The 27811-nt window shown below is 40.5% G+C and overlaps 1 protein-coding gene across 2 annotated transcripts in view; it reads right to left on the reverse strand.

Annotated features, from left to right (window-relative positions):
• Positions 1 to 27811, reverse strand: part of ppp2r3b (protein phosphatase 2, regulatory subunit B'', beta) — a 73205-nt gene that overhangs the window by 25803 nt on the left and 19591 nt on the right. The window contains exons 1-3 of one of the 2 annotated variants that reach the window (XM_061970759.2): positions 6316 to 6575; positions 3449 to 3634; positions 3105 to 3208 (exon numbers count right to left, since the gene is read on the reverse strand). In XM_061970759.2, coding sequence (XP_061826743.1) covers positions 3105 to 3208; positions 3449 to 3634; positions 6316 to 6453 — 428 coding nt within the window. In that variant the 5' untranslated portion in view covers positions 6454 to 6575. Of the gene's footprint in view, positions 1 to 3104; positions 3209 to 3448; positions 3635 to 6315; positions 6576 to 27811 lie in introns of those variants that run through there. The other variant, XM_061970758.1, reaches the window with a different exon arrangement.

Raw genomic sequence — 27811 nt, forward strand, 5'->3', positions numbered from 1 at the left:
TCATAAAGTTTAGGTCTCGCAACTTCGGTAAACAGCCGCCATCTTTTTTCCCGGTAGAACAGGAAGCGCTTCTTCTTCTACGCAAGCAACCGCCAAGGTAAGCACCCGCCCCCATAGAACAGGAAGCGCTTCTTCTTCTACTGTAAGCAACCACCCGCCCGCGTAGAAGAAGAAAAAGCGCGCGGATATCACCGTACGTTTCATTTCCTTTGTGTGTTTACATCTGTAAAGACCACAAAATGGCTCCTACTAAGCGGCAAGGATCCGGTTCATGAAAAGACGCAATCTCTCCATCCGCACACGGATTACTACCGTATTTCACAGCAACTGATATTCCTGTGAACCGCACTGTGGAACGGGAGCACGTACGGTGAATATTCGCACCACAGGGAATGAGAAGTCATCCTTCACTGTGGTTCTAGCTTGCCATGCTAATGAAACTTCCACCCATGGTGATATTCAAAAGGAAGACCTTGCCAAAAGAGACCTTTCCAGCCGGCGTCATCATAAAAGCTAACTCGAAGGGATGGATGAAGAAAAGATGAGCGAGTGGTTAAGGTAAGTTTAAGTTTACGCGAAGAGGCCGGGTGGCTTTTTTCACGCAGCTCTGTCCATGTTGATATACGTATGTTTGTGATTGCACATTTGCGTACATTTTGGGAGTGAACAGAGTTGTTAGAACGCTGGTTTTTAATATATTATTAAAGTTTGACTGACCTATCTGACTGTTTTTTTGACATTCCTTTAACGCAGTTAGATGCGGCTTACAACACCGGGCGGCTTATAGGTGGACAAAGTTTTGAAATATGCCGTTCATTGAAGGCGCGGCTTTTAACCCAGGGCGCCTTATGGTGCGGAAAATACGGTAATCTGGATTGAGTGAAGCTGTTTTATTTATGTTTTGTGCCTTTTTTCCCCATGCACTTTAAAGGATGGCTGTGTTTTCTACTCGTCTAGACTGAAGCAGTTTTATTAATGTTCATGCACTTTAAAGGATGGCTGTGTTATCTACTAGTCTAGACTGAAGCAGTTTTTTATTTTTGTGCCTTTCTTGTTTTTATTTGCACATTTTTGTTACTCATACGAATACATTAAGAACAGGGCAGATTGAGCCCAGTTTATAGTATATTCTGGATTGAAGCTGTGTGCCTTCATTGTTTTTGTAGATGCACTTTGTGAAAGTCAAAGTATAGTATTTCCCATAATTGTAGTGGGAATCAGGATTATTTCAGGGAGAGCATGTCCCACATTCCAAGCTGCTGTTTTGAGGCATGTTAAAAAAAATAATGCACTTTGTGACTTCAATAATAAATATGGCAGTGCCATGTTGGCACTTTTTTTCCATAACTTGAGTTGATTTATTTTGGAAAACCTTGTTGCATTGTTTAATGCATCCAGCGGGGCATCACAACAAAATGAGGCATAATAATGTGTTAATTCCACGACTATATATATATATATATCTATATATATATATATATATATATATATATATATATATATATATATATATATATATATATATATATATATATATATATATATATATATATATATATATATATATATAATCGGTATCGGTTGATATCGGTATGGATAATTAAGAGTTGGACAATATCGGAATATCGGATATCGGCAAAAAAGCCATTATCGGACATCCCTAGTATCTTATTTTCTATTATTACGTTGTGGTGATCACAATAGACATACAGAAATATTCACCGATGAGGACTTCCATTTCCGTTTCTATGCTGATGAAGCCATTGTTTACGTTCCTGTTATTTGTGTTAAGTGGAGAGTATAACTGTTGATGTACAGTACTTTAGTACCTGCCTCATCAATAACACATCTTCACATCGGTGAGTCTTTGTCGTGTACATTTCCGAACGACAATTTGTGTCACTCAATGCTAAAAACACGGGTATTGTCGGCGCTATCTTACGGCGCAATCTTAACTACGAAGATCAGCTTTTTGTAGAACAACCTATGCCGTGGTTTCCATCCATCCATCCATTCATCCATCTTCTTCCGCTTATCCGAGGTCGGGTCGCAGGGGCAGCAGCCTAAGCAGGGAAGCCCAGACTTCCCTCTCTCCAGCCACTTCGTCCAGCTCCTCCCGGGGGATCCCGAGGCGTTCCCAGGCCAGCCGGGAGACATAGTCTTCCCAACGTGTCCTGGGTCTTCCCCGTGGCCTCCTACCGGTCGGACGTGCCCTAAACGCCTCCCGAGGGAGGCGATCGGGTGGCATCCTGACCAGATGCCCGAACCACCTCATCTGGCTCCTCTCGATGTGGAGGAGCAGCGGCTTTACTTTGAGCTCCCCCCGGATGACAGAGCTTCTCACCCTTTCTCTAAGGGAGAGCCCCGCCACCCGGCGGAGGAAACTCATTTCGGCCGCTTGTACCCGTGATCTTGTCCTTTCGGTCATAACCCAAAGCTCATGACCATAGGTGAGGATGGGAACGTAGATCGACCGGTAAATTGAGAGCTTTGCCTTCCGGCTCAGCTCCTTCTTCACCACAACGGATCGATACAGCGTCCGCATTACTGAAGATGCCGCACCGATCCGCCTGACGATCTCACGATCCACTCTTCCCTCACTCGTGAACAAAACTCTGAGGTACTTGAACTCCTCCACTTGGGGCAGGGTCTCCTCCCCAACCCGAAGATGACATTCCACCCTTTTCCGGGCGAGAACCATGGACTCGGACTTGGAGGTGCTGATTCTCATCCCAGTCGCTTCACACTCGGCTGCGAACCGATCCAGCGAGAGCTGAAGATCCTGGCCAGATGAAGCCATCAGGACCACATCATCTGCAAAAAGCAGTGGTTTCCGCACATCGGAACTCAGTTCCAAAAGAGAGGAATTACCCAGAATGTGACAAAGAACAAATCTAATGGTGACATGAGCACATGAAACAAGCCTGCCTCAGTCCGGCTTTTCTGTTTTCAAATGTTTGCTGGGCCTTGGTGACCGATAATTTGTGTTTACAAGGGCCAAGCGGTAGAAGATGGACGGATGATGGCAGTACTAACAGGGCCGAGGCGAGCTCTTGCTCAAGCAGCCCAGCTGAAAAGAACAACAAAGGGAGCTGTTGTCTTACTTCCTCCACATCGCCACGAACTTGTGAACAGACACGAAACCCGTCCTGTCGCCTCCAGTCGAGCAGAACAATGGCATCTTCCAGTAGAAGGGACACTCGCAGGCCTGCGGGGACACTTTTTGTTGTTATTGTGCAAATGCTAGAGCGTTAAAACAGCAGCACAATGGCGCTAGTGAAATCTTGCATCACTTGATGACTTCCCTGAGGAAACACTTGAGGCTTCCCTCAAACCACGGCGCACTCCTCAGGGAAGGCGAGTTCATATTTTAAGGTATGAAAAGGAGTAAACATTTGGGGCGGTATGAAAACTTTGCAGGGTGGCGTGCTGCAAAAATCCCTCTCACCTTGGCAACCTGCCCCATGTCTTCAATGGTGGCCCTTTCATTGGGGAATTGGCAAAACGTCGCCTCGACTTTGGAAATGAGGCTGTCGATGTTGAGGTTGGCTTGGGGCCGACCCAACGGGAAGTAGAACTTTGGAATGCTTTCGCTCAGAGGGTTGGTGACGGGCTGCTCTGTCCTCACCTGTGCCTGATGCAAAAAAAAAACCACACAGACGTGAGGTGTTAGCCACAGACTCTATCACAACGCTTTGAACAGAGCTGCTAACACTTATCCAGTCCATTAAATGCAGTAATTAGTCATACAAACCCATGAGCCCTAATTTAGTACAAGGTGTTGTAGGAGGAGGCTTTTATTTGTAGATAACAATATTTTCATTTCATTCAAAAATTTCAAAATGACTAAATATGATATTTACTTTCTTTATCATTTGTAAATACACATTACAATATCATACCAGAATGACAATCAGGAAATACACATGCGGTCCCTTCCAAGGTTTCTTGTTGTTCCCATTGGGTTGAGTTTTTTCTTACCCTGATGTGTATATATATATATAATTCATTATGGCAGTGGTGTTCAATTATATGGGAACTACTTCAGCTTTACGGATGCCATGTCTGCTTTGTGGTAAAAACGTCAACTGCGACACATGATCAGTCATTATAGCACAAACAGTTTTCTTTTTCCTAAAATATCGTTAGTTCGTTTGGGGGAAGGTGTTTATTTATTTAAGTGGATGATGGACACTGAGCAAAGGCAACTCACTATATCATACCTGCCAACTTTTGAAATCAGAAAAACCTAGTAGCCAGGGTCCAGGGGCCGCAGGTGGGGGGTTCAGGGGTTCGCCCCCCGACGCAAAATGATTGATTGCATTCAGACAGGTTAAAATGTTGCTAAAACCATCACTTTTCTATCAGTCACAGTGACTTTTCAAAACAAAAATATTACAGCAAAAATCATATGGGTTGATTGACATGTTTATTCTGTAAGCTAACTTCAATAGTTTGAAATTATTTTGAGAGTTAATGCCAGTTATCCTGTCAACCTTTCACAAGACTTCAATTTGTTAATTGAAAGTATAAACAGTATAAACACTTTTTACAGTAAACAAATGGTAAAACAGTACTAAACAATTCCATTAAAAAAAAATTGGTGTCATTATTAACTTTCTGTCCAAGCTTGTATAATCTACTGCCTTGTTCAATTGTAAAAAATATTCTGTGCCTAAAATTCACATTTCTATCACAAATATCATACTGTAAACATGGTAAGCTAACTTCATTAAAATTAATAGTCATGTCAATAGCATGGAATTACAATTCAAATGTAGTTTTTTTGTAAGCCTTTCAAAAGAATTCAAAATATGAAAAACTAATGAAAATTAATTTAAGCCATCAGACACTTGAAAAGTGGCACATCACATCTCTAATGTAATCATTTGAACTTTTCAACAGAAATAGCACTGCAAAAATATTAAGGACATACTTCTGTATTTTGGTAGTTATGCTGTCAACATTTAACAAGATTTCTTCAACTTGGACTTGAAAGCATAAATAGTATAAACACTTTTAACAGTATAACAGTACTAAACAATTCCAATAGATAACATTGGTGTCATTACCTTTTTGTGGCTAAAATCCAAATTTATTCTATCAGATTGATCTGCAGGGGTAAGAGGATCACACTGGAAGGTGATGAATTCTTCCTCAAGTTCTTTCTTTCCATCCTTGCTAAGCAAGTGAGGATACCTTTCTCGCTGGCAACGGCATTAGACTTGTGTTTTTTTGTCCCAACGTGGTCTTTTACATCGCTAATTCCTCCGTCTCCGATCGAAAAATCTTGTCTGCACAAGGTGCAATTCGCGTAGTTTTCACCCTTTTTGGAACGGATAATTATTCCCGGATAGGCTTTTGAATATTCTTCACGGAATGACTGCAGTTTTCTTTTCGGTTTAAGACTCGTTTGCGATTTTTCTCCGGCTGATTCCATGATCGTTCGCTCGTTTGGAAACAATGGCAACTGGTGCCTCGTGCTTGGCAGCGGTGCTATAAATAGCCTCGCGCATGGCATTCGGAATGGCTCGATAGGAAGTTACGGGAAGCAGTGTCGATTGTCATTGTTGTTACGCGATTTCGTGAATAAAACTTAAAAAAAAAAATTTTTTTTAATTAATGAAAAAACATATTTTTTATCACTGCAACCGTAACCCGGAATAGGTTGATGAAAACCGTACTAATTACGGGAAAACCGGAGTAGTTGGCAGGTATGCATTTACTACAGAACAGGTCATACTGTGTCTTTTACAAACAAAATAAGCATATCTTAGTCATCATAAATGACAGGTCCTTTGTGTCTTTACGTCGTCATGCTTTACGTAATTTTTACGCAGGAAGACGCGATTTTGTTAAGACAACGGCGAGGAACGATTGAATTTGTCAATATGACCCCCACACCAGGGGTGTGCAAAGTACGACCGGGGGGTATTTTTGGCCCAGAGCATTTTTATTGGCTTTGGCATGTTCTAAAAATAAAATTAAATATTGAGAAATGTTAGTAGATACTAAACAACTATTTAATGTACTTTTATGTCACCTATAAAACAATGCTTTACTCAGATAGCAGCTTAGCGTACATATATTGAGCTACATTATATTGGTTTATGAAGAAAAAAAAAAAAAAAAGTATTGACGTGGCCCCACTGCACTCTTCAGTTTTTCTGTACACAACCCTTGGTGGAAAAAGCTTCTGCTGTAAACTTAGTGGTCACCCTGAACCATATGGTGACAGGAACTGTTGGAAAGTCCATCTGTGGGACAAACACACAACAGGAATCCACAAGAAGAGGCCACTACGCCCATACTAACCCCGGCCTGTCCTTGCTGGAAAGCTTTAAGCCTCTTCTTGAAGCGCGAGGGCAGCACAAAGTCACAGCCTCGCGCCAGCAAAGCTAGCTCTTTCCTCAGGTCAGGGTCCTGACGCAGAGAGAGCTCCCTCATCCTCATCCTCGCCAAGCACACCACCACGGGGAAGACATATAAACAAATCCACAGCGGTCCACACAAGTCTGGTTTTGTTGTTGTTTGGCAGTAAAAAGTTGTACGTATCCCCGCGATTGTCCTCTGTCAAGACGAGAGAGAGAGAGAGAGAGAGAGAGAGAGAGAGAGCAGCTTAATGCAAGGGAGCAGCTGCTACTGTGACTCCCTCTCTCATTCCGGATCGGGTCGCACAATCTCAACTCTTCTACACAACACAACACAAGCAAACAGAGTGCACAGGGGCAAAGAGAGTGCTCTCCTCAAAGCTGTCGGGGAGATAAGGAGTGACAGGACATCTCACTCCCTGTACATATGGGGATGGGAGGGGTGTGTGAGCACATGAGAGCTGCCCTTTCCACACTTTGCATTCCTCAGGGAATGCAAAGAGACAAAACGAGGAAAATTGAGAAAAAAAGAGGAAAATTTCTATCCGCACGAAGACCTCCGTTGCAAACCTCGTAAGAAATTTCATGCACATTTCATGCAGATTTATTTTCATCTACCAACCTCTTTTGGCTCTTTTTGGCCCATGTAATGTACCACAAAATGTTTAGTTTTTTTAGTAGATCATTTACTAGCATTATCATCGTTGAAAATGTGATGTAAAATTCTGTAACATGCATGCACAGAACTCAGAAAACATACCTGAGATTACAGCTTCATGCTTTTTTTGTAGTTAAAATAAATCAGATCACAAATGACGTTTCCCATCATTTATTTCCTTGAGGAAAATCTTACATTTCGCAAAGCCAGGCTTCTCAATCTTGTCGAACACAAGAATTTAGTTGTGTTTTATCAACTGTTTTATCCAGCCAGGACCAGCGCAGCGCGGATTTTAAGTCCTGCATCAATTTTCGTAACATCAGACTTCCAGTTAACATTCGTCAAGTTCGTCCTCTGTTTACGTTGCGCTTACAACTATGATCCCACCAAATCTGAATAATAATAACAGATTTTATTTGTAAAAAGCACTTTACACTGAGTAAAAAACCTCAAAGTGCTACAGTGTATTTAAAAAAATAAATACAAAAATACAAAAGCAATACAAATACAAGTGAGATGCATTAACTTTTATAAACTCAGAGACGATGCAGCAGTTCAATAGCTGCAGGAGCTAGTTACCGCAAGTAACCTACTGCTAAAAGCAGTTCCTCTGTATTAGCGCTTACATTAAAATGGTAATACTTGGTTAATATGCAGGTCACAGCATGTAAATTAAGTTAAGTTAAAGTACCAATGATTGTCACACACACACTAGGTGTGGTGAAATTTGTCCTCTGCATTTGACCCATCCCCTTGTTCACCCCCTGGGAGATGCGGGCAGCAGCGGTGCCGCGCCCGGGAATCATAATTTTTGGTGATTTAACCCCCAATTCCAACCCTTGATGCTGAGTGCCAAGCAGGGAGGTAATGGCTCCCATTTTTATAGTCTTTGGTATGACTCGGCCAGGGTTTGAACTCACGACCTACCGATCTCAGGGCGGACACTCTAATGGAGTATTGTTGGCGGTTTTTGGATGTTCTTAGAGGGCTTTATGGGCAAAATAGATGACTTCCATAAGCTTCATTGTTAGCTGTTTAGTACGAGTTGTAGGGCTGGACGATTAAGGCAAAAATAATCCTCACAATTATTTTGATTGATGTTTAAACACGATTAATAACATCATTCTTTATTAATTTGAAAACATGAGTATTTATTTTACCACGGATACTCAACTTTAAATATGATTTAAAATAACTGCATATAAATTTGTAACGAATAAACAACGAGCAAAAATATTAATTAAAGTAACAACAGTAAATTAAAATAACAGCAATATTGTTATATAATTTGAACTTAATGAAAAAGACTGAAAATAAGCCGGGGGCCTAGGGGCCACTGGACCAGGACGGTGCCCTGGTGGGGGGACAAGAAATGGACAAGAAACCCCATTCAAAAAAACACCATTTAAAGATGTTTTAGTGTTTAAATAATTGAAAAATGATCAACAGAAATTACATAAATACATACCCCATTCATCCAAATGAATCATTATGTCTGTTTCAGTCACTCTGGTATTTAGTCACTACAGTAATTACAACTTGTGTTCACATCCACAGGAACCACATGGGTTAGCCTACTCTATACAGTATTTACAACCTTACACGTTTTCACTTCACAGCCACAGATGGTTCATCTAGTTATTTACATATATTTACACATTACTTTGGTTCATTCACACATTACTTTGGCATTTTTGCTTTGGTGGCTCTAACATGAGCCTTCCTGGCAAATTTCTGTGCAGCTTTCATTTTGCTTTTTGGTTTTGCTTTAGAGGATTCTGCCTTGGATTTTATAGCCAATTTCTGTCTCTTTGACTACCTCTCCACTTCTAACGCCTACAAATGCAAAAATCATAACGATTACAAACAATGTTTATTCTATGAGCTAACTTCCTTTATCTGAATAGCCATTTGTGATTTATAGCATGAAATAACAAATATATTGCAGTCATGTTGTTTATGTTTCAAAATGATTCAATTATTCAATGTCAAAATATAAACAGTAGAAATAATTAACTAAATGTCAGTTACTGTCTTGTTGTTACACCAATGAAAATGAAATTTAGCATTTAGACAGGCTATACTGTAGTAAAAGTCATCACATGTCTGCCACAATAATGTGTATTCCACATCTTCCATGTCAAGAGCAGTTTTGATTTGGGCTTACATGGTAAACAACTCAAATGAATGTTTTGGGCATTGTTTTATCCAGACGCTTACGTTTGTCCAAATGTGGCCATGCAGATGCATTGTGGGTTTCCTAAACCCAACAATCTAAGGAAGACAATCCCTCTGCCATCTTCCACTAGTTTTTTAAATATATAAATCGCCTGCTTGAATATCCCTCTGCTCTTCTCCGACTCTCTCATCGTCATTTGGGATGTGCGTGTCTGTTGTGATTTCCCTGCCTGGTTCCATGACCCGCCCTATCTTGCCTCTGATTGGCCTGTCCCTAATGTTTTGCCTTAATCTTAACCAATCGTGACTCATTATAGTAAATGGATTCTCTTATACGTAAACCAATCAATCAATGATTTTTCCCACATATTTTGTCCCCTGCCCGTGGAGTTGCACTAGTGCATTTCTCTCTTTCTCTTCTCCCTCTCTCTCTGCTACATGGGTCTAAAAATATATAAGCTACGGAAATTGCTAATTGTTTAAAAAGTAATAAAGCTACTACCAAGCTACTGGGAAATGTAGTTAAGCTACGTAGCTACGATTTATTAGTTATCCATTTTTAATGTAAAACCGTAGTTTTTACCATTGCAGCCGTAAACCGGAAGGGATTATCAAAAACCGTACTCATTAAGTGAAAACCGTAGTTGTTGGCAGGTATGGGAAAGAGACGGATCAAGATTTTAACACACATTGTAGGTCGGAAAAAACAAAGAAAACGGAAAATGATTTTTAAAATATTTTTACAGAGATAAAAAAGACGGATTTCCCACTATAGACGGAAAAATCACATGCCTGTATAATGTTTGTTGATTAAATGCAAAAATTTTTACATTTATTAGTGCAACAAATATTTAAAGTCAAAGCAAAATAATGTTGTATATGTGTTAATTTTAACCTTTATTTTATTAGCGCAGTCAGACCGGCTGTTGCACACAGTGCTGATATTGTCAAGGGGAGATATGTATGGCGTCACATTAGTGCCAAAAATCCGAGCGCATAAAAACTGTTATCATGCACTGATTCTCCACTTTGTGCGTGCGCGTGACACCCTTTTGCGCGCGCGTGGTGCCTTTTTGCGCGCGCGCGGTGCCTTTCTGTGCGCGCGCGGGACGCCTTTCTGTGCGCTCTCTGTGTACTCCTGGCATCTCTCCTCGCGCTGTCATGTTTCTTTTTGGCACTTTGGGGGCGGGTATGCTTAGACGGCCCGTTCTTTCTGATTGGTCAGGCGAAAAATACTGAAAAATGCTCAGAGCCAATCAGAAGTATAGCAGGGCGGGTCATCGTCAATATGTATCAAGATTTACGGAGGAAGAAGTGGATAAAAAAATGTCGCGCGCTGATGGAGGTTATTTCATACCACATAAACACAATACAGGGTAATACAAAATGTGAGCCAAATAAATAATAAGACAACAAACACCATAATCACATCTTTCAGCCAGAACTGGTCCACCAGCAATAACATCCAACCATAACATTATTTTATATTTTCACTTCTTCTTGAACATTTGTTTTCTAATTTATGGAATTTCTTTTGATTCAGCCATAAAATTAATGAAATGATCTTTGAATTTTGTTTTTAAAATGTTAAAAATAGCCTTTTAATAATGTATTCTGAAACAGTTTAAAATAATCAGAGAACTGACTAACACTGACCCTACACAACTATGTTGCACAATTAAGTCTTTTTTTTTTTAAAGCGAAAGAGGTAATTTCAACAGGTACAGCATCCAATGTCATATCTACATGTAATAAGATTTGTAAAAGGCAAACCGTTTGTAAATTGGTCGAAAATCGAGCAAGTTATGGTAATTTAATTAGTACATGTACCATTGACATCAATGTAATGATTGAGGCTAGATGTCCAAGGTAAGATGGCTACAACGTTGCTACACTAAAGAATGATTGGTCATATGAAAAATGCTCACAGCCAATCAGAAAGGAGGGGCCGTCTAAGCATACCCGCCCCCAAAGTGCCAAAAAGAAACATGACAGCGCGAGGAGAGATGCCAGGAGTACACAGAGAGCGCGCAAAAAGGCGCTGCGCGCGCACAGAAAGGCACCGCACAAAAGGGTGTCGCGCGCGCACGAAGTGGAGAATCAGCGCGCGATAACAGTTTTTATGCGCTCGGATTTTTGGCACTAATGTGACGCCATAGATATGTGCTGTTATGAGCTTGACGAGTGCGGCGACGACTTGAGGCTGTAAAAAAAAATAAAAAAATAAAAATCCATCCATCCATTTTCTACCGCTTATTCCCTTTGGAGTCGCGGGGGGCGCTGGTGCCTATCTCAGCTACAATCGGGCGGAAGGCGGGGTACAACCTGGACAAGTCGCCACCTCATCACAGGGCCAACACAGATAGACAGACAACATTCACACTCACATCCACACACTAGGGCCAATTTAGTGTTGCCAATCAACCTATCCCCAGGTGCATGTCTTTGGAAGTGGGAGGAAGCCGGAGTACCCGGAGGGAACCCACGCAAAAAATAAAAAAATATGTCAAATTAAAGCTGCAAGCAGCATTGGTCGGGCCCGCGTATTTGGCAGGTGCTAGTCCTAAGTGTCCCAATACTTTTGTCAAGTTTTAGTCCCAAGTGTCCCAATACTTTTGTCTACTTTTAGTCTGAAGTGTCCCAAGACTTTTGTCAAGTGTACCTACCTTGTCTGCATTGTGTGGGCACGTTGGTGCTTCCTGCTTTTAAGCAGCCATCTTAAAAAAACAGCAGCGCAGCAGCATCAGCGCAGCGGTTCTTTGAAGGCTCATAAAATCAAAACCGGAGCAGTCAGAAAAATTATTTCGATAACTTTTATTTGGAATGGTTCAATCTCTCTCCTGTGTTATTTTGAAGCTGATACGACAAACGCGCTCAGAGGAGATAATGTTTGAAGAGAAGTGACCGGTTTATAAAAAAAAGTTGTTTTGAAGGGGAAATTGCAAACTTCCTGTTGATTTTTGCTGGGGGTTGTCAATTTATGAAATGTAGGTCTAAGTGAGACCTACATAGAGGTTTTTGTTTCATGTCTCTCCGACCTTCCCAGTGGGAGTTACAGGCAGTTTTGTCATTTTTTTCTTCCGAGGAGCAGTTTTTTCTGCGTTTTATTCAAAAATTGCGCTAGAGCGCAATTTTGAGATTTGGGGTTAGGTTTTTTTATTAGATCGCAATTTTTGCCAGTCTTGATGTGTGTGTTCAGTTTGGTGAGTTTTGAAGCATGTTAAGAGGGTGAAAATACAGCTCAAAGAGGCAAAAGTTACTGTTTTTAGTACTTTTTTGTCTTGAAGGGGGAATTGCCAACTTCCTGTTGATTTTTGCCCGAGAATATACTATTATGAAACCTAGGTCTAAGTCACGCCTACATAAAGGTTTTTGTTTCATGTCTCTCCGACCTTCCTAGTGGGAGTTACAGGCAGTCTAGTTGTTTTTTTTCGTAGGGGGCGCTAGAGCGCAATTTTGAGTTTTGAGGTTTGGTTTTTTGATAAAAAGTTTTGCCGTATATTACTGATGTGTGTGTAAAATTTGGTGAGTTTTTAAGTATGTTAAGGGGGTCAAATTACAGCACAAAGTTGCGGAAGAATAATAATAATAATAAAACCTTAGAAATTCAATAGGTCCTTATGTCCCATTGCAAAAGGACTCCCATGCGGGCCCTAATAAAAAGTAGCAACCATGGTGAGATCCCAAACTTCACTCATCTGTTTCACCGTTACAAGCTCAGGAATTTGCATGTATGTTGCGCTCGTTCATCCTTTTTTTTTTCGATAACATTTTTATGATCACGAGAAGCCAAAATCGAAATTAAAATTTGATAAATTATCCAGCCTTAGCGAGTTGTATATTACAGATTAGAATGCATATAAAAAGAGGTATCATAAATGATTGTGAAAAAGTGCAGTTCCCCTTTAAGCGTTCCGCCGTGCAACAACAATAAAACACAGGCAGAGTTGCATCTTGTTTCATGTATATTTCCTTTTAGCAGATCTCATTTGGATTAGTTTACTGAGTCTTTTTAGAAAATTCTACATACCAAAATGGCAACCGCATCCTTAGATTTTTCAGTATGTAGCCCGAGGTGGAACAAGAATGGACACGGTTGCCTGACAGTGAAGTGTGGAATGTTATTAAAGCAGTTGCATTATTTCCAACATTGTCTGTATAGGCATGGATGTCAAAAACAAGACACACATGAACTCGCTGTGACAGCCAAGCTATCAGAACGAAGGTTTCTCAAGGCCAATTCAGCAGACATACATTAATTTATAACATACATATAACTACTCTGCTTCCCATATTATGCTGCTTTTTGTTTTGTCTTCCCTGTGCGAGATCGGGCTGCCAGCTGCTCAACATCTTATTATAGTTGATGGTCGACGGTGGAGGAGGAGGAGGGGACGGGGGGGAAGAGGCACGTCAAATTCAAAGAATGATGTCCGAACCAGTCGGCGGCTGTTAAAAGCATCAGGCGAGCGTTGTTAGGGGCGGTCCAAGAAGCAAGCGTCGTCAAACAAAAAACATCCCCTTTGCTGCTCAGTATTGTCCCAAAAGTGACGGCAATTACAACAATTCTTTGCAAAGTTGCTGATGTGACACGCCCCGCCTTCCAGCGTGCAGAGGAAAGGCCCAAAAAGCCTGCTCACAGCAGCCACGTAAACAATGCAGTGCTCATTTAATGACCAACAGTGAGCGGTGATCTCACAATATCTTTTAGATGACAGGATGACAAAGAGCGTTGTTTCTGCACTTCCTGTTATCCCTCACGCAGATGCGGGGAGAGCTTGATAAGCTGTTAGTATGACGGCTTTCTTTTTAATGCTAATCAATTCAAGCCATACGCGGAGAGGAATGCACAAAAAAACAACACGAGGAGATCACATGAAACTGTCAACTCGGGTGTGTTTGTTTTGGAGCAAACTAAATCTGAAGTCTGCACTGTAAACACAGGTAGCTAGTGGACATAATGATGTTGCTTTACATTAGTATAACCATGATAGGAGCCGAAAATAAGGATACAAATCTCACCGAGTACTTCATTATGAATACCTGCACAATATAACGAGGTCCAATCTGAGTCTATAGACCAGGGGTGCTCACACTTTTTCTGCAGGCGAGCTACTTTTCAATTGATCAAGTCGTGGGGATCTACCTCATTCATATATATAATTTATATTTACTTATTTATGAAATATATGTTTTTGTTAACAAGTTAAAGGTGTTTAATGATAATACAAGTATGTTTAATACATATAGTTAACAAGTTAAAGGTGTTTAATGATAATACAAGTATGTTTAATACATATAGTTAACAAGTTAAAGGTGTTTAATGATAATGCAAGCATGTTTAACACATATAGTTAATATTGTTAATACATTAAAGGTGTTTAATGATAATACAAGTATGTTTAATACATATAGTTAATATTGTTAACAAGTTAAAGGTGTTTAAAGTTAATGCAAGCATGTTTAACACATATAGTTAATATTGTTAACAACTTAAAGGTGGTTAAAAATAATACAAGCATGTTTAACACATAGTTAATATTGTTAACAACTTAAAGGTGGTTAAAGAAAATACAAGCATGTTTAACACATATAGTTAATATTGTTAACAACTTAAAGGTGGTCAAAGATAATACAAGCATGTTTAACACATAGTTAATATTGTTAACAACTTAAAGGTGGTTAAAGATAATACAAGCATGTTTAACACATAGTTAATATTGTTAACAACTTAAAGGTGGTTAAAGATAAAACAAGCATGTTTAACACATATAGTTAATATTGTTAACAACTTAAAGGTGGTTAAAGATAATACAAGCATGTTTAACACATATAGTTAATATTGTTAACTTAAAGGTGGTTAAAGATAATACAAGCATGTTTAACACATAGTTAATATTATTAACAAGTTAAAGGTGGTTAAAAATAATACAAGCATGTTTAACACAAATAGTTAATATTGTTAACAAGTTAAAGGTGGTTAAAGATAAAACAAGCATGTTTAACACATATAGTTAATATTGTTAACAACTTAAAGGTGGTTAAAGAAAATACAAGCATGTTTAACACATATAGTTAATATTGTTAACAACTTAAAGGTGGTTAAAGATAATACAAGCATGTGTAACACATAGTTAATATTGTTAACTTAAAGGTGGTTAAAGATAAAACAAGCATGTTTAACACATATAGTTAATATTGTTAACAACTTAAAGGTGGTTAAAGATAATACAAGCATGTTTAACACATATAGTTAATATTGTTAACTTAAAGGTGGTTAAAGATAATACAAGCATGTTTAACACATATAGTTAATATTATTAACAAGTTAAAGGTGGTTAAAAATAATACAAGCATGTTTAACACAAATAGTTAATATTGTTAACAAGTTAAAGGTGGTTAAAGATAAAACAAGCATGTTTAACACATATAGTTAATATTGTTAACAACTTAAAGGTGGTTAAAGATAATACAAGCATGTTTAACACATATAGTTAATATTATTAACAAGTTAAAGGTGGTTAAAGATAATACAAGCATGTTTAACACATATAGATTCCTTTCTTTCATGAAGACAAGAATATAAGTTGGTGTATTACCTGATTGTGATGACTTGCATTGATTGGAATCAGACAGTGGTGATGATAACGTCCGCATTTTCGAATGGAGGAGAAAAAAAGTCCTCCTCTCTGTCCAATACCACATGAAAGTGGTTGGTTTTTGGCATCTTATTTGTCCAGCTTCCGTACTCCTTTGTATACACTTTACAAGAAATACATTGTCGGCAAACTCCGTAGCTTGCTAGCTTGTGCACGCCAGCTTTCTGAGACTCTTATTTTGGTAGCGCAGGCAGGATGAAGCAGAGCTTTTATTGTGCAACCGTGCAGTCGGTCTTTGGAGTTTTGACGACAGGTACGGCGCCAGAGTCTGTTGAAATAAAGTGTTTCTCGCCTTCCAGTCGGTAATTTTAATGAGCTGGCAGCAGCCAGCGTCATCTCAGAAGACCCTCGGGTGCCGTGAATGTCAATCAAGTGACGTCATAGTGAAGATTTATGATCGCTCATTTTTAGGACTATTTTTTTAATGCCTGGCTGGTGATCGACTGACACACCCTCCGAGATCGACTGGTAGATCGCGATCGACGTAATGAGCACCCCTGCTATAGACTGTAGGAAATAGACAAGAGTCACTTCCAGGGTCAAACGTTATAAAACCTGTATAAGCAATGTTTTAATATGCAAGTGTAAAAATAAGTAAACTACTGTTATCATTACCATTAAATCCAATAAAACACTCACCTTAAACATTAATATGCTTTATGAATTCGTGTCACAAGTGTAAAAAAAAAAAAGGTATCGACTCAAAATTTAGACATAAAAACTATACAACATGTTAATTTTAAAGTTTGGATGAAGGCTTAATGTAGCGCTTATACATACGAATCACATACATTGGCATTCTTATCACTGGGGTTGTGTTCTCTAAACATTAGTTCTAGATTGGTACTAATTAGGGCTGGGCGATATGGCCTTTTTGTTAATATCTCGATATTTTTAGGCCATATCACGATACGATATATTTGTGGATATTTTGCCTTAACTTTGAATGATCACTTGATGCATATAATCACAGCAGTATGATGATTCTATGTGTCTACATTAAAACATTCTTCTTCATACTGCATTAATATATGCTACTTTTAAACTTTCATGCAGAGAGGGAAATCACAACTAAAAGTGTATTTATTAAAGAGTTATTAAGCAGTGGCACAAACATTCATGTCATTTCAAAACAGAAAGTGCAAGATTGTCAGACACATTTTAAAACGAGCTATTAGTGCACTTTTGTGCATGATGTCACTACGATGACATCAAAACAACACTAAATTAAAGTGCACTTTTTGTACAGAATGCCACTACAATAGTTTAAAACAAATAAAGTGCACTTTTGTGCATGATGTCACACAAGATATTTCAATAAGTGTCAAATAAAAATGAGCTGCATAATAGGAAATCCAATAGTGTATGTCCTTCGCTATGTGGTAGGTTCCTGCGGAGTGCGGACGTTATCTCCTTCTGTTGTTGACTATTTTTGTCATATGGTGTTGATGTGGAAATGGTTGCCTCTGCATTTTGGCATCGGCCGGAGATGTTGGCATGCGGAGTTTCAAGCACGCTTCATTCTCTGCAGGTGACTTTTCAAATGATGCTACATATTAGCAGTAATGCTACTTTTTGTAGCAACGCTTTTGCCCCACACTTGACAAATTATGGTTGTCTGTTCGACATAGTTTTATTCTCATTGTTGCTTTTTATTTTTATTCCATTCTAATATTTTTCTATTTTGTTTCCATTTATACCCCCATTATTTCCTTTTTACTTTTTAAATTCGTTCTCAATTTTGTACACTGCTGTTGGAATTAAGGCTGCAGCTAACGATTATTTTTCTATCGATTAATCTATAGATTATTTTTTTCGATTAATCGGTTAATCTATAGAATATTTTTTTCGATTAATCTATAGATTATTTTTCCTTTTACCGATTTTTTTTTAAATTTAAAATGAAGATGAAAAAATAAATGTAGGCCAGTTTTTTCAAAAGGCATGGCTTTTATTTACAAAAAAAAAAAGTATGGCCACTCAGTCAACATTGACAACAACATGACAAAATATTCTGTAACAATGTAAACATTTAAAACTTTTAACATTTAACAAAACTAAAAGTAGCTTATTTGCTTTTTAATGTGCAAATATAAAAGTAAACATCCAGTGCAAATCTTAATATTCTGCAATAGTATAAGCATTTCAAAAGTAAAAGTATTGCTTATTTTGCTTTAAAATGTGCAAAAATAAAGATAAACATCCAATACGAAAAAAGCAAAACGATAATAATCTGTAACAGTGTAAACATTTCAACAAAAGTAAAAGTATTGCTTATTTGCTAAAATGTGCAAAAATAAAGATAAACATCCAATACAAAAAAGTGCAAAATGAAATATGCTGTAACAGTGTAAACATTTCAACAAAAGTAAAAGTATTGCTTATTTTGCTTAATAACACAACAATGATAGTATGATTAAAGTGAAAGTTAATTGTTCGTTTGTACATAGTTAATGTTGTAAAAGGTATTTGCACAACTAATTAACGTTAGCGTTTGTGACACGTCTTGTGCCGTGGGGTTCTTTCAGGACCGACAGACTGAACGCCAGACGGCTTTGCCAGGTTTACAATCTTTTAATTTTACACAAAGTCTTTTCTCTTTCTTTCCTCGCTTTTCAGCTCCTCTTCCTCGCTCGCTCGTCGTCCTCTGGCTCTCCTCCTCTCTCGCTCCACGTCAGCTTCACTCTGGCTCCTTCCAGTCTCTCTTCCCTCTCTCTCTGCTGCTCCCCTTTTCTTCAGCGAGATGAAATTGGATGATCGTGCCCAGGTGCGCGGATCGCGCACCTGGGCACGATTGCGGCGTCGCTCCCGGCGCGCCCCGCCTCGCCGCTCGCTCGCCGGCCCCGCCTCTCCACAGCGTTAAAGAGGAGCGCGTCTTTGTAAACACTGAACAGGCACGCCAAACACGCCTCTCAGAGCGAAACGGTGCTTTAGTTTATGAATTTACAACGCAGATACAAATGACACATTCATGTTTTTGTGTAATGATGACAACGTATACTCACGCGGACAATTGACTAGTTGATGGTGATGGCAAGAATGCTGTCGGTTTTCTTTTCAAATGTTCGTTCATAGCCGTTGTGCTGCTAAGATAGGCCATTTCCGCTCGACACAGTGTGCATACAACAACATTATTAGGCCGTTTATTGTAATACTCCCACACTTTTGACGACTTTTGGCGTGCTTTTTTCCCCTCGCTCGCACCGTCTGCTTTGCGCTCCGCCATGACAGTAGTGTGACGTAAATATGTGACGCGTCGACGCACAAAAACGGCGTCGACGTATTTACGTAACCGATGACGTCGACTAAGTCGACGCGTCATTTCAGCCTTAGTTGGAATTTTAATTTCCTGAGGGAACTCTCCTGAAGGAATCAATAAAGTACTATCCATCTATCTATATTCCCAAACCAAACCACCGCCAGACGATGGACCCCCTGCTGTTTTTCTTGGGAATTAATTCTTCCTTCATTTGTTACCAGATTCCCACCTTCTTTCTCTCGTATTACCACTCGCACCACAGCTAACGTTACCCATGCCGCTACCTCTCTGCTCCACGAGGGCGTATACGTATGTGACGTATGTAAGAAGGTGCACTTATTTTATTGAGAAGGAGAGACAACAAAGAGTGAGAAGAGCCTGTAGTCTGATGCCCGCAGCTAAAAGCAACTGCGTGAGAACGTATACTCCAATATAACGATATAGTCATTTTCTATATCGCACTGAGACAAACCCACGATATATCGAGTATATCGATATATCGCCCAGCCCTAGTCCTAACTAAACATGGGGGAACCCTTAGATAAAATTAGCTGGGTTAGCGTGGACACACAGAGGAGGGAGGAAGAGAGAATGAGTTGTGCCAGTGTGAACGTGAAGTAGTGAAACAAGCAAATAATAAATTATTTGTACTCATCAACAAAAGGCTAATGGGAACTGCCTTATAGCAAAGAGTTTCCATTTAAGAAGAGGCAATTAGCAATTACAATAATAAGCAAGGAGAGGCAATAATATCCATACAATGCATCTGCCAACTGGCAATACTTCCAGCCATATACAGGTAAAAGCCAGTAAATTAGAATATTTTGAAAAACTTGATTTATTTCAGTAATTGCATTCAAAAGGTGTAACTTGTACATTATATTTATTCATTGCACACAGACTGATGCATTCAAATGTTTATTTCATTTAATTTTGATGATTTGAAGTGGCAACAAATGAAAATCCAAAATTCCGTGTGTCACAAAATTAGAATATGACTTAAGGCTAATACAAAAAAGGGATTTTTAGAAATGTTGGCCAACTGAAAAGTATGAAAATGAAAAATATGAGCATGTACAATACTCAATACTTGGTTGGAGCTCCTTTTGCCTCAATTACTGCGTTAATGCGGCGTGGCATGGAGTCGATGAGTTTCTGGCACTGCTCAGGTGTTATGAGAGCCCAGGTTGCTCTGATAGTGGCCTTCAACTCTTCTGCGTTTTTGGGTCTGGCATTCTGCATCTTCCTTTTCACAATACCCCACAGATTTTCTATGGGGCTAAGGTCAGGGGAGTTGGCGGGCCAATTTAGAACAGAAATACCATGGTCCGTAAACCAGGCACGGGTAGATTTTGCGCTGTGTGCAGGCGCCAAGTCCTGTTGGAACTTGAAATCTCCATCTCCATAGAGCAGGTCAGCAGCAGGAAGCATGAAGTGCTCTAAAACTTGCTGGTAGACGGCTGCGTTGACCCTGGATCTCAGGAAACAGAGTGGACCGACACCAGCAGAAGACATGGCACCCCAAACCATCACTGATGGTGGAAACTTTACACTAGACTTCAGGCAACGTGGATCCTGTGCCTCTCCTGTCTTCCTCCAGACTCTGGGACCTCGATTTCCAAAGGAAATGCAAAATTTGCATGGTTGGGTGATGGTTTGGGGTGCCATATCATCTGCTGGTGTCGGTCCACTCTGTTTCCTGAGATCCAGGGTCAACGCAGCCGTCTACCAGCAAGTTTTAGAGCACTTCATGCTTCCTGCTGCTGACCTGCTCTATGGAGATGGAGATTTCAAGTTCCAACAGGACTTGGCGCCTGCACACAGCGCAAAATCTACCCGTGCCTGGTTTACGGACCATGGTATTTCTGTTCTAAATTGGCCCGCCAACTCCCCTGACCTTAGCCCCATAGAAAATCTGTGGGGTATTGTGAAAAGGAAGATGCAGAATGCCAGACCCAAAAACGCAGAAGAGTTGAAGGCCACTATCAGAGCAACCTGGGCTCTCATAACACCTGAGCAGTGCCAGAAACTCATCGACTCCATGCCACGCCGCATTAACGCAGTAATTGAGGCAAAAGGAGCTCCAACCAAGTATTGAGTATTGTACATGCTCATATTTTTCATTTTCATACTTTTCAGTTGGCCAACATTTCTAAAAATCCCTTTTTTGTATTAGCCTTAAGTAATATTCTAATTTTGTGACACACGGAATTTTGGATTTTCATTTGTTGCCACTTCAAATCATCAAAATTAAATGAAATAAACATTTGAATGCATCAATCTGTGTGCAATGAATCAATATAATGTACAAGTTACACCTTTTGAATGCAATTACTGAAATAAATCAAGTTTTTCAAAATATTCTAATTTACTGGCTTTTACCTGTATATGAAGGAGTAGATGGACGACATGTCTTTGAGCAGAGAGTTTATGGTGACTGGGACATGTCTGAACAGTCTGTGGTTTTAGAAGGCACAAAAATGTTATCAAGGATGCCTGCTTGTCAAGTAGAGACGTTTATTTATTTGATTACTTACCAGTTAGCCTCAGTTCTCACGTATCTAGTCTACTATATATAACTATGCTGTGTGCGTCAACATACAAAAACCTGATATGACGTAATAACTGCAACATACGTCAGTAGCCAAAAGAAGAGCCTCGTAGACATATTGTTAATTTTATTTATAATTACATGTAATACATTTAGAATACATACTAATATACAATATAGAAAAATTTATAAATAATTGTTTTATAATTAACTTGCAATCGTAATCAAAACATGAGGTGACCAAAGATTACCACTTGTACAGAGAAGTATACATTTTTTATCTTGAGACCAAAATGTTGTCTTAATTTTGCCCCTTTTTGCAAGTAAATATCTACTGAGCAGCAGCAGTGCCCCGTGGTAGCTTATCTACACTCTAAAAAGGTTGTTGTGACACTAAGTCACGCTGACCCCCACAATATTTGCACTAAAAGCCATTTCAGACACGCTAACTTCATTACATTACAGATGCCATTATGAAAGGCAGACTCCTCAAGTTAAATTTACTGTAACTCCTCGCAGTCTTTAACATGCAAGACAACTCGCAATGAAAACATAACCCAAACAGGGTGTTCAAAAACCCATGGCCCCGCCCACACGGGCTTACGGTATCCATCAATACCAGCGTATGTGGAGGCGGTCCGAGACATGTGAATGAAGTTCCATATTTAGGTGCCAACAGGGGTTTCGGGGAAGGTTGACGACGGGAACATGACGTGAGCAGGTCAGCTGCTTCGCATTGGTGTTCCCAGCAACTGTCATGTTGGCTTGGCGAAACAATCTTTGCGGTCGCCAGTGGGAAGACAACACAGACGAGTTGCTACAATTAACTCGGCGACAGAGACAACAGCTTGGGAAGCCATTCATTATCAAGACACAAAGACTCATGTTGCACTGTTAGTTAGCATGCCGGCTGACACTTTCCTCCCTCCCTAAGTTAGCACATTCATGTTATATTCTGTAGTGATCTACATGTGTGTTTTAAACAAAGTATTTAATGTTTAATTTATGGCAGGGTTGTCAAACTCAAATACAGAGTGGGCCACAATTTCAAACTGAACAAATCCACGGGCCAAGGTTGAACAAATTAACCTTTTAATAGGGACCCAAACAAGTTTTGCATTGAATGTTGAACAAGCAAGGCTTATATAACTTTATAGTGACATGCAAAATCCAGTTTCAAATAATAATAATAATAATAATAAAAAAATATCAATGGCATATCAAATACAATTTAAATAAAAATGTAATGCCTCTTTTGTATTTGCAGCCTTCTGAGGTAAATATCAACATTAACTTTTTCCACAGGCTAATAAATTTGAAAATAAAATACAATGAATAAACCAACCATTCAGGACTTTAAACTGCTCAGCTTGCAACACACTGATCTAATCTGATGTGCCCAAGCCAGATACCTGACATCTTTTCTTGGATGCTAGTTCATTAATGTCGGGGCTCAGGCTTTGAGCTGAGGCAACCTTCATTATCGAACGAAGGTGTTCATCAGTCATTATATCTCGTAGTCCACTGGGACCAGTCTTAGGGGCATGCCTTTAACGTCCTCTACGAGCTGTCGTCACGTCCGCTTTCCATCCATTCTAACAACGTGCCGGCCCAGTCACAAGATATGTGCGGCTTCTGTATGCACACTCACGTGAATGCAAGGCATATTTAATCAACAGCGATACAGGTTACACTGAGGGTGGCCGTAGAAACAACTTTAACACTGTTACAAATATACGCCACACTGTGAATCCACACTAAACAAGAATGACAAACACATTTCGGGAGAACATCCGCACCGTAACACAACATAACAAATACCCACAACCCTTTCCGGGACGCTAGAAAATACACCCCCACTACCACCAAACCCCCCGCCCCCTCCACACCCACAGACACCTTGTAGCGTCCCGGAAGAGCTGCAAAGGGTTCTGGGTATTTGTAGTAAACCAATCAGTTCATGGACCGAGAGGCTGGTTGACTTTGACATCCCCGGAGAAGGCGAATAAGACACAAAAAGATGCTCGTAGCGGCAACTTTTTTTTTAACCCTCCGTGAGGATTGTAATTGATTCTTCATCTAAACGGAATTATGTGAGGGACTCGTCGTTTGGCATCCCAGTGAGAGTGGAAATTGTACAGTAAGTGTTTTATTATGGTTTATTTATCTTTTTGCACTGATCTACAAAATCTAAACAATGGAATTGATCAACTGGCTTCTCAACAAAATTGACAAAATCTCAGGGTCGGGGGAATCTATCTGTCCTGTCTGAACGATTGTTGCTGGACACACGACGGACTCTTTGGAGAAGAGGAGTGCCGCGTTCCTGGCGACCCTTTCAGTCGAGGATGCTGACGATATCTACCTATTTGGAACCATAATAACAGGACATCTGCTAAGTGGAGTAAGCATTGCCCTGGTGTATCAACAAATTGGAAAATGCTGGCAGCCATTTAAAGTACCGGTACCCCAAACTGCCGTAAATTATTGATGTATGCGGGCAGAACTGTGGACAATCAGACTTTTGTGATGTTGGATAACATTGGACTGTCTGCACTGCAGGATGAATTTGAGGACCAGAAATAGACATCTAGAGTAATAAGTTTACATTTGTTTTTGCTCGCTCAAACACAACCATTTTAATGCCGATTGTTTTCCCTGGCTGCGACGTGGCAAGGTTGTTGCTTCAAGATTCCCCTCGAGGACCCCTTCCCTGTCAACAAGACCTTGAAAGATAAACTCTTGTTCCTTTGCCACCGCATGCGGAGCGACTCCAGGCCGACAGGCTTAACACACACACCATGGGCCATGGCTTTACATTTCGGCTATCGAGTTTCTTTTCTCGGGTCCAGTATGTGCCCCTCCCCCATGGGAACCCAGTCTCAAATTGACTGTTTTAAGTAACTGGCGACCCATAAAACCTGTACAATGTTTGTCTAATCTTGAACGGGTTTGTGGTGACAATGAAATGTTGTTGTATTTGTGCAATGACAATAAAGAGCATACCATGCCGTTAGTTGGTATGTTTAGCACCTAGCAATGCTGCTGGCGCTTTAGTGTTACAATAAAGCTGCATTCGTTTAGCACTTGGCTGCTAAAACCTATTGCTAACCCTCTTTGTGTTTGGGCTCAAAAATATAAGGTTTTGGATAATCATTTTGCCCAAAGTAATCTTTGCTGGCTCTCACAGAGTCGGCTTGATTGGTATTGTTGCTGACGGGGAAGGGATCTGTGGTTCCTCCTCTACATCACGGACCACGTGACTGGCTTCCTCATGAACTCTAAAAATGGCTTGGGATTTTCTGTTAGATAGATACTATTTTGATCATATCTATCTATTCGCAAACTTTGTAAGTCTTTTTGTGTCATAAATAATAATAATATGATCCCTTTAATGCGCCCTATAATCCGGTGCGCCTTTGTATAAAAATAAACCTGACTAGACCCGTTAATCGGCATTGTGGTCTGGAAAATACGGTAGTTGCATATTACTTACAGTAGCAGATACAATGTCTACAAAATCGAAGTGGATTAGAAAGTATCCAGTAACAAACGTATGCATCATTCAACTCATGCACTTAATTTGAATAATCATTGTGGCCACTTCGCAGTATTGGCAGACCGGGGTGGTGGTTCCTCTCTTTAAGAAGGGGAACCGGAGGGTGTGTTCTAACTATCGTGGGATCACACTCCTCAGCCTTCCCGGTAAGGTCTATTCAGGTGTACTGGAGAGGAGGCTACGCCGGATAGTCGAACCTCGGATTCAGGAGGAACAGTGTGGTTTTCGTCCTGGTCGTGGAACTGTGGACAGCTCTATACTCTCGGCAGGGTCCTTGAGGGTGCATGGGAGTTTGCCCAACCAGTCTACATGTGTTTTGTGGACTTGGAGAAGGCATTCGACGGTGTCCCTCGGGAAGTCCTGTGGGGAGTGCTCAGAGAGTATGGGGTATCGGACTGTCTGATTTTGGCGGTCCGCTCCCTGTATGATCAGTGTCAGAGCTTGGTCCGCATTGCCGGCAGTAAGTCGGACACGTTTCCAGTGAGGGTTGGACTCCGCCAAGGCTGCCCTTTGTCACCCATTCTGTTCATAACTTTTATGGACAGAATTTCTAGGCGCAGTCAAGGCGTTGAGGGGATCTGGTTTGGTGGCTGCAGGATTAGGTCTCTGCTTTTTGCAGATGATGTGGTCCTGATGGCTTCATCTGGCCAGGATCTTCAGCTCTCGCTGGATCGGTTCGCAGCAGAGTGTGAAGCGACTGGGATGAGAATCAGCACCTCCAAGTCCGAGTCCATGGTTCTCGCCCGGAAAAGGGTGGAATGCCATCTTCGGGTTGGGGAGGAGACCCTGCCCCAAGTGGAGGAGTTCAAGTACCTCGGAGTCTTGTTCACGAGTGAGGGAAGAGTGGATCGTGAGATCGACAGGCGGATCGGTGCGGCATCTTCGGTAATGCGGACGCTGTATCGATCCGTTGTGGTGAAGAAGGAGCTGAGCCGGAAGGCAAAGCTCTCAATTTACCGGTCGATCTACGTTCCCATCCTCACCTATGGTCATGAGCTTTGGGTTATGACCGAAAGGACAAGATCACGGGTACAAGCGGCCGAAATGAGTTTCCTCCGCCGGGTGGCGGGGCTCTCCCTTAGAGATAGGGTGAGAAGCTCTGTCATCCGGGGGGAGCTCAAAGTAAAGCCGCTGCTCCTCCACATCGAGAGGAGCCAGATGAGGTGGTTCGGGCATCTGGTCAGGATGCCACCCGATCGCCTCCCTCGGGAGGTGTTTAGGGCACGTCGGACCGGTAGGAGGCCACGGGGAAGACCCAGGACACGTTGGGAAGGCTATGTCTCCCGGCTGGCCTGGGAACGCCTCGGGATCCCCCGAGAGGAGCTGGACAAAGTGGCTGGGGAGAGGGAAGTCTGGGCTTCCCTTCTTAGGCTGCTGCCCCCGCGACCCGACCTCGGATAAGCGGAAGAAGATGGATGGATGGATGGATGGATGGGCCACTTCGCAGAAAACATTTTCCCACGGTCAGGCCCGGAACCAATTAACAAATGAGATGCCAGTACAGTGGTTAAAATAATTTTTTACACTTGTTAATAACAAAGGTAACAATTTTTTTTCCTAATATTACCCAGAAACAAATTATTTTGATTTACATTTTATTGGGAAAACTGTTTCGAACTTCGTGTCATTTATTACGATTTGGAAGTTTACATTTCACCACAGAAGTGGAAGCATTTAGGACCTTAACAGTCAAGTCCAGCTCATATTTCTTAACGCCTACATCATGAACTTTATTTATGCATTCAAAAGCCGCTAAGATTAAAATAAAACCCTTGGATACAAATTAGCGCCCTAGTTATTGCCAACCCAGGGGTTGGCAATAACCCCCCTGGTTAAAGATAGCTTCGATATCACTGAGCACATCGTAAGGACATACGACATGCTATATATAGCAAGCATGTGTACATACCATACAGCATACAGGTGTACATGCTAGGGCTGGGCGATAAAACAATATCAACATATATTGCGATAGACACGTAAACAATATCAATTAAAAATGCGCTCGTTAAAATGTAAGTTAATTCTTTCCGCAGAAAGCGATCACTGATCATTGGGAGTGACACGCTAACAGCCAATCAGGTAACAGTATCAACTATCAAATTTGGTTGCCCCATCTTGTCTCACGGTTGATTCTTGAGTGACAATAAAAAATAAAAATGAGTTCTGCGGAGAGGGAAGACATTGTTGATAAAACAGGAAAAGTACCTTCGACAATGTGGTAGTTTTTTAGAATAACAAAACAAAAACGGACCATAGTCAGACCAAAGTGGTCTGTAAATTATGCAAAGCGCTTGTCCCCACTAAGACCAGTAAATAATACCACACCATCTTAGCCACGCGCACTTTTTAGAGCACAGCTGTAACTTCCTAGCACTCAACTTGAAGAAAATAGTTCTTCTCGGGTTTCTTTATGTTTACATTTTAACAATTTGCACTATTTTGTTACACTTAATTAAGCATTTTTTACATATTCCTTGTTTTTGCACCTTAATTTTAAGAGGTTATTGTTAAGTGTTCAATGGGATTTTAGAATTGTGTTCACATCAAGTATTTTCCATGGTTGTGTTGAGGGT

This window comes from Nerophis lumbriciformis, linkage group LG13 (genome assembly GCF_033978685.3).
Source record: "Nerophis lumbriciformis linkage group LG13, RoL_Nlum_v2.1, whole genome shotgun sequence".
Lineage (NCBI taxonomy): Eukaryota > Metazoa > Chordata > Actinopteri > Syngnathiformes > Syngnathidae > Nerophis > Nerophis lumbriciformis.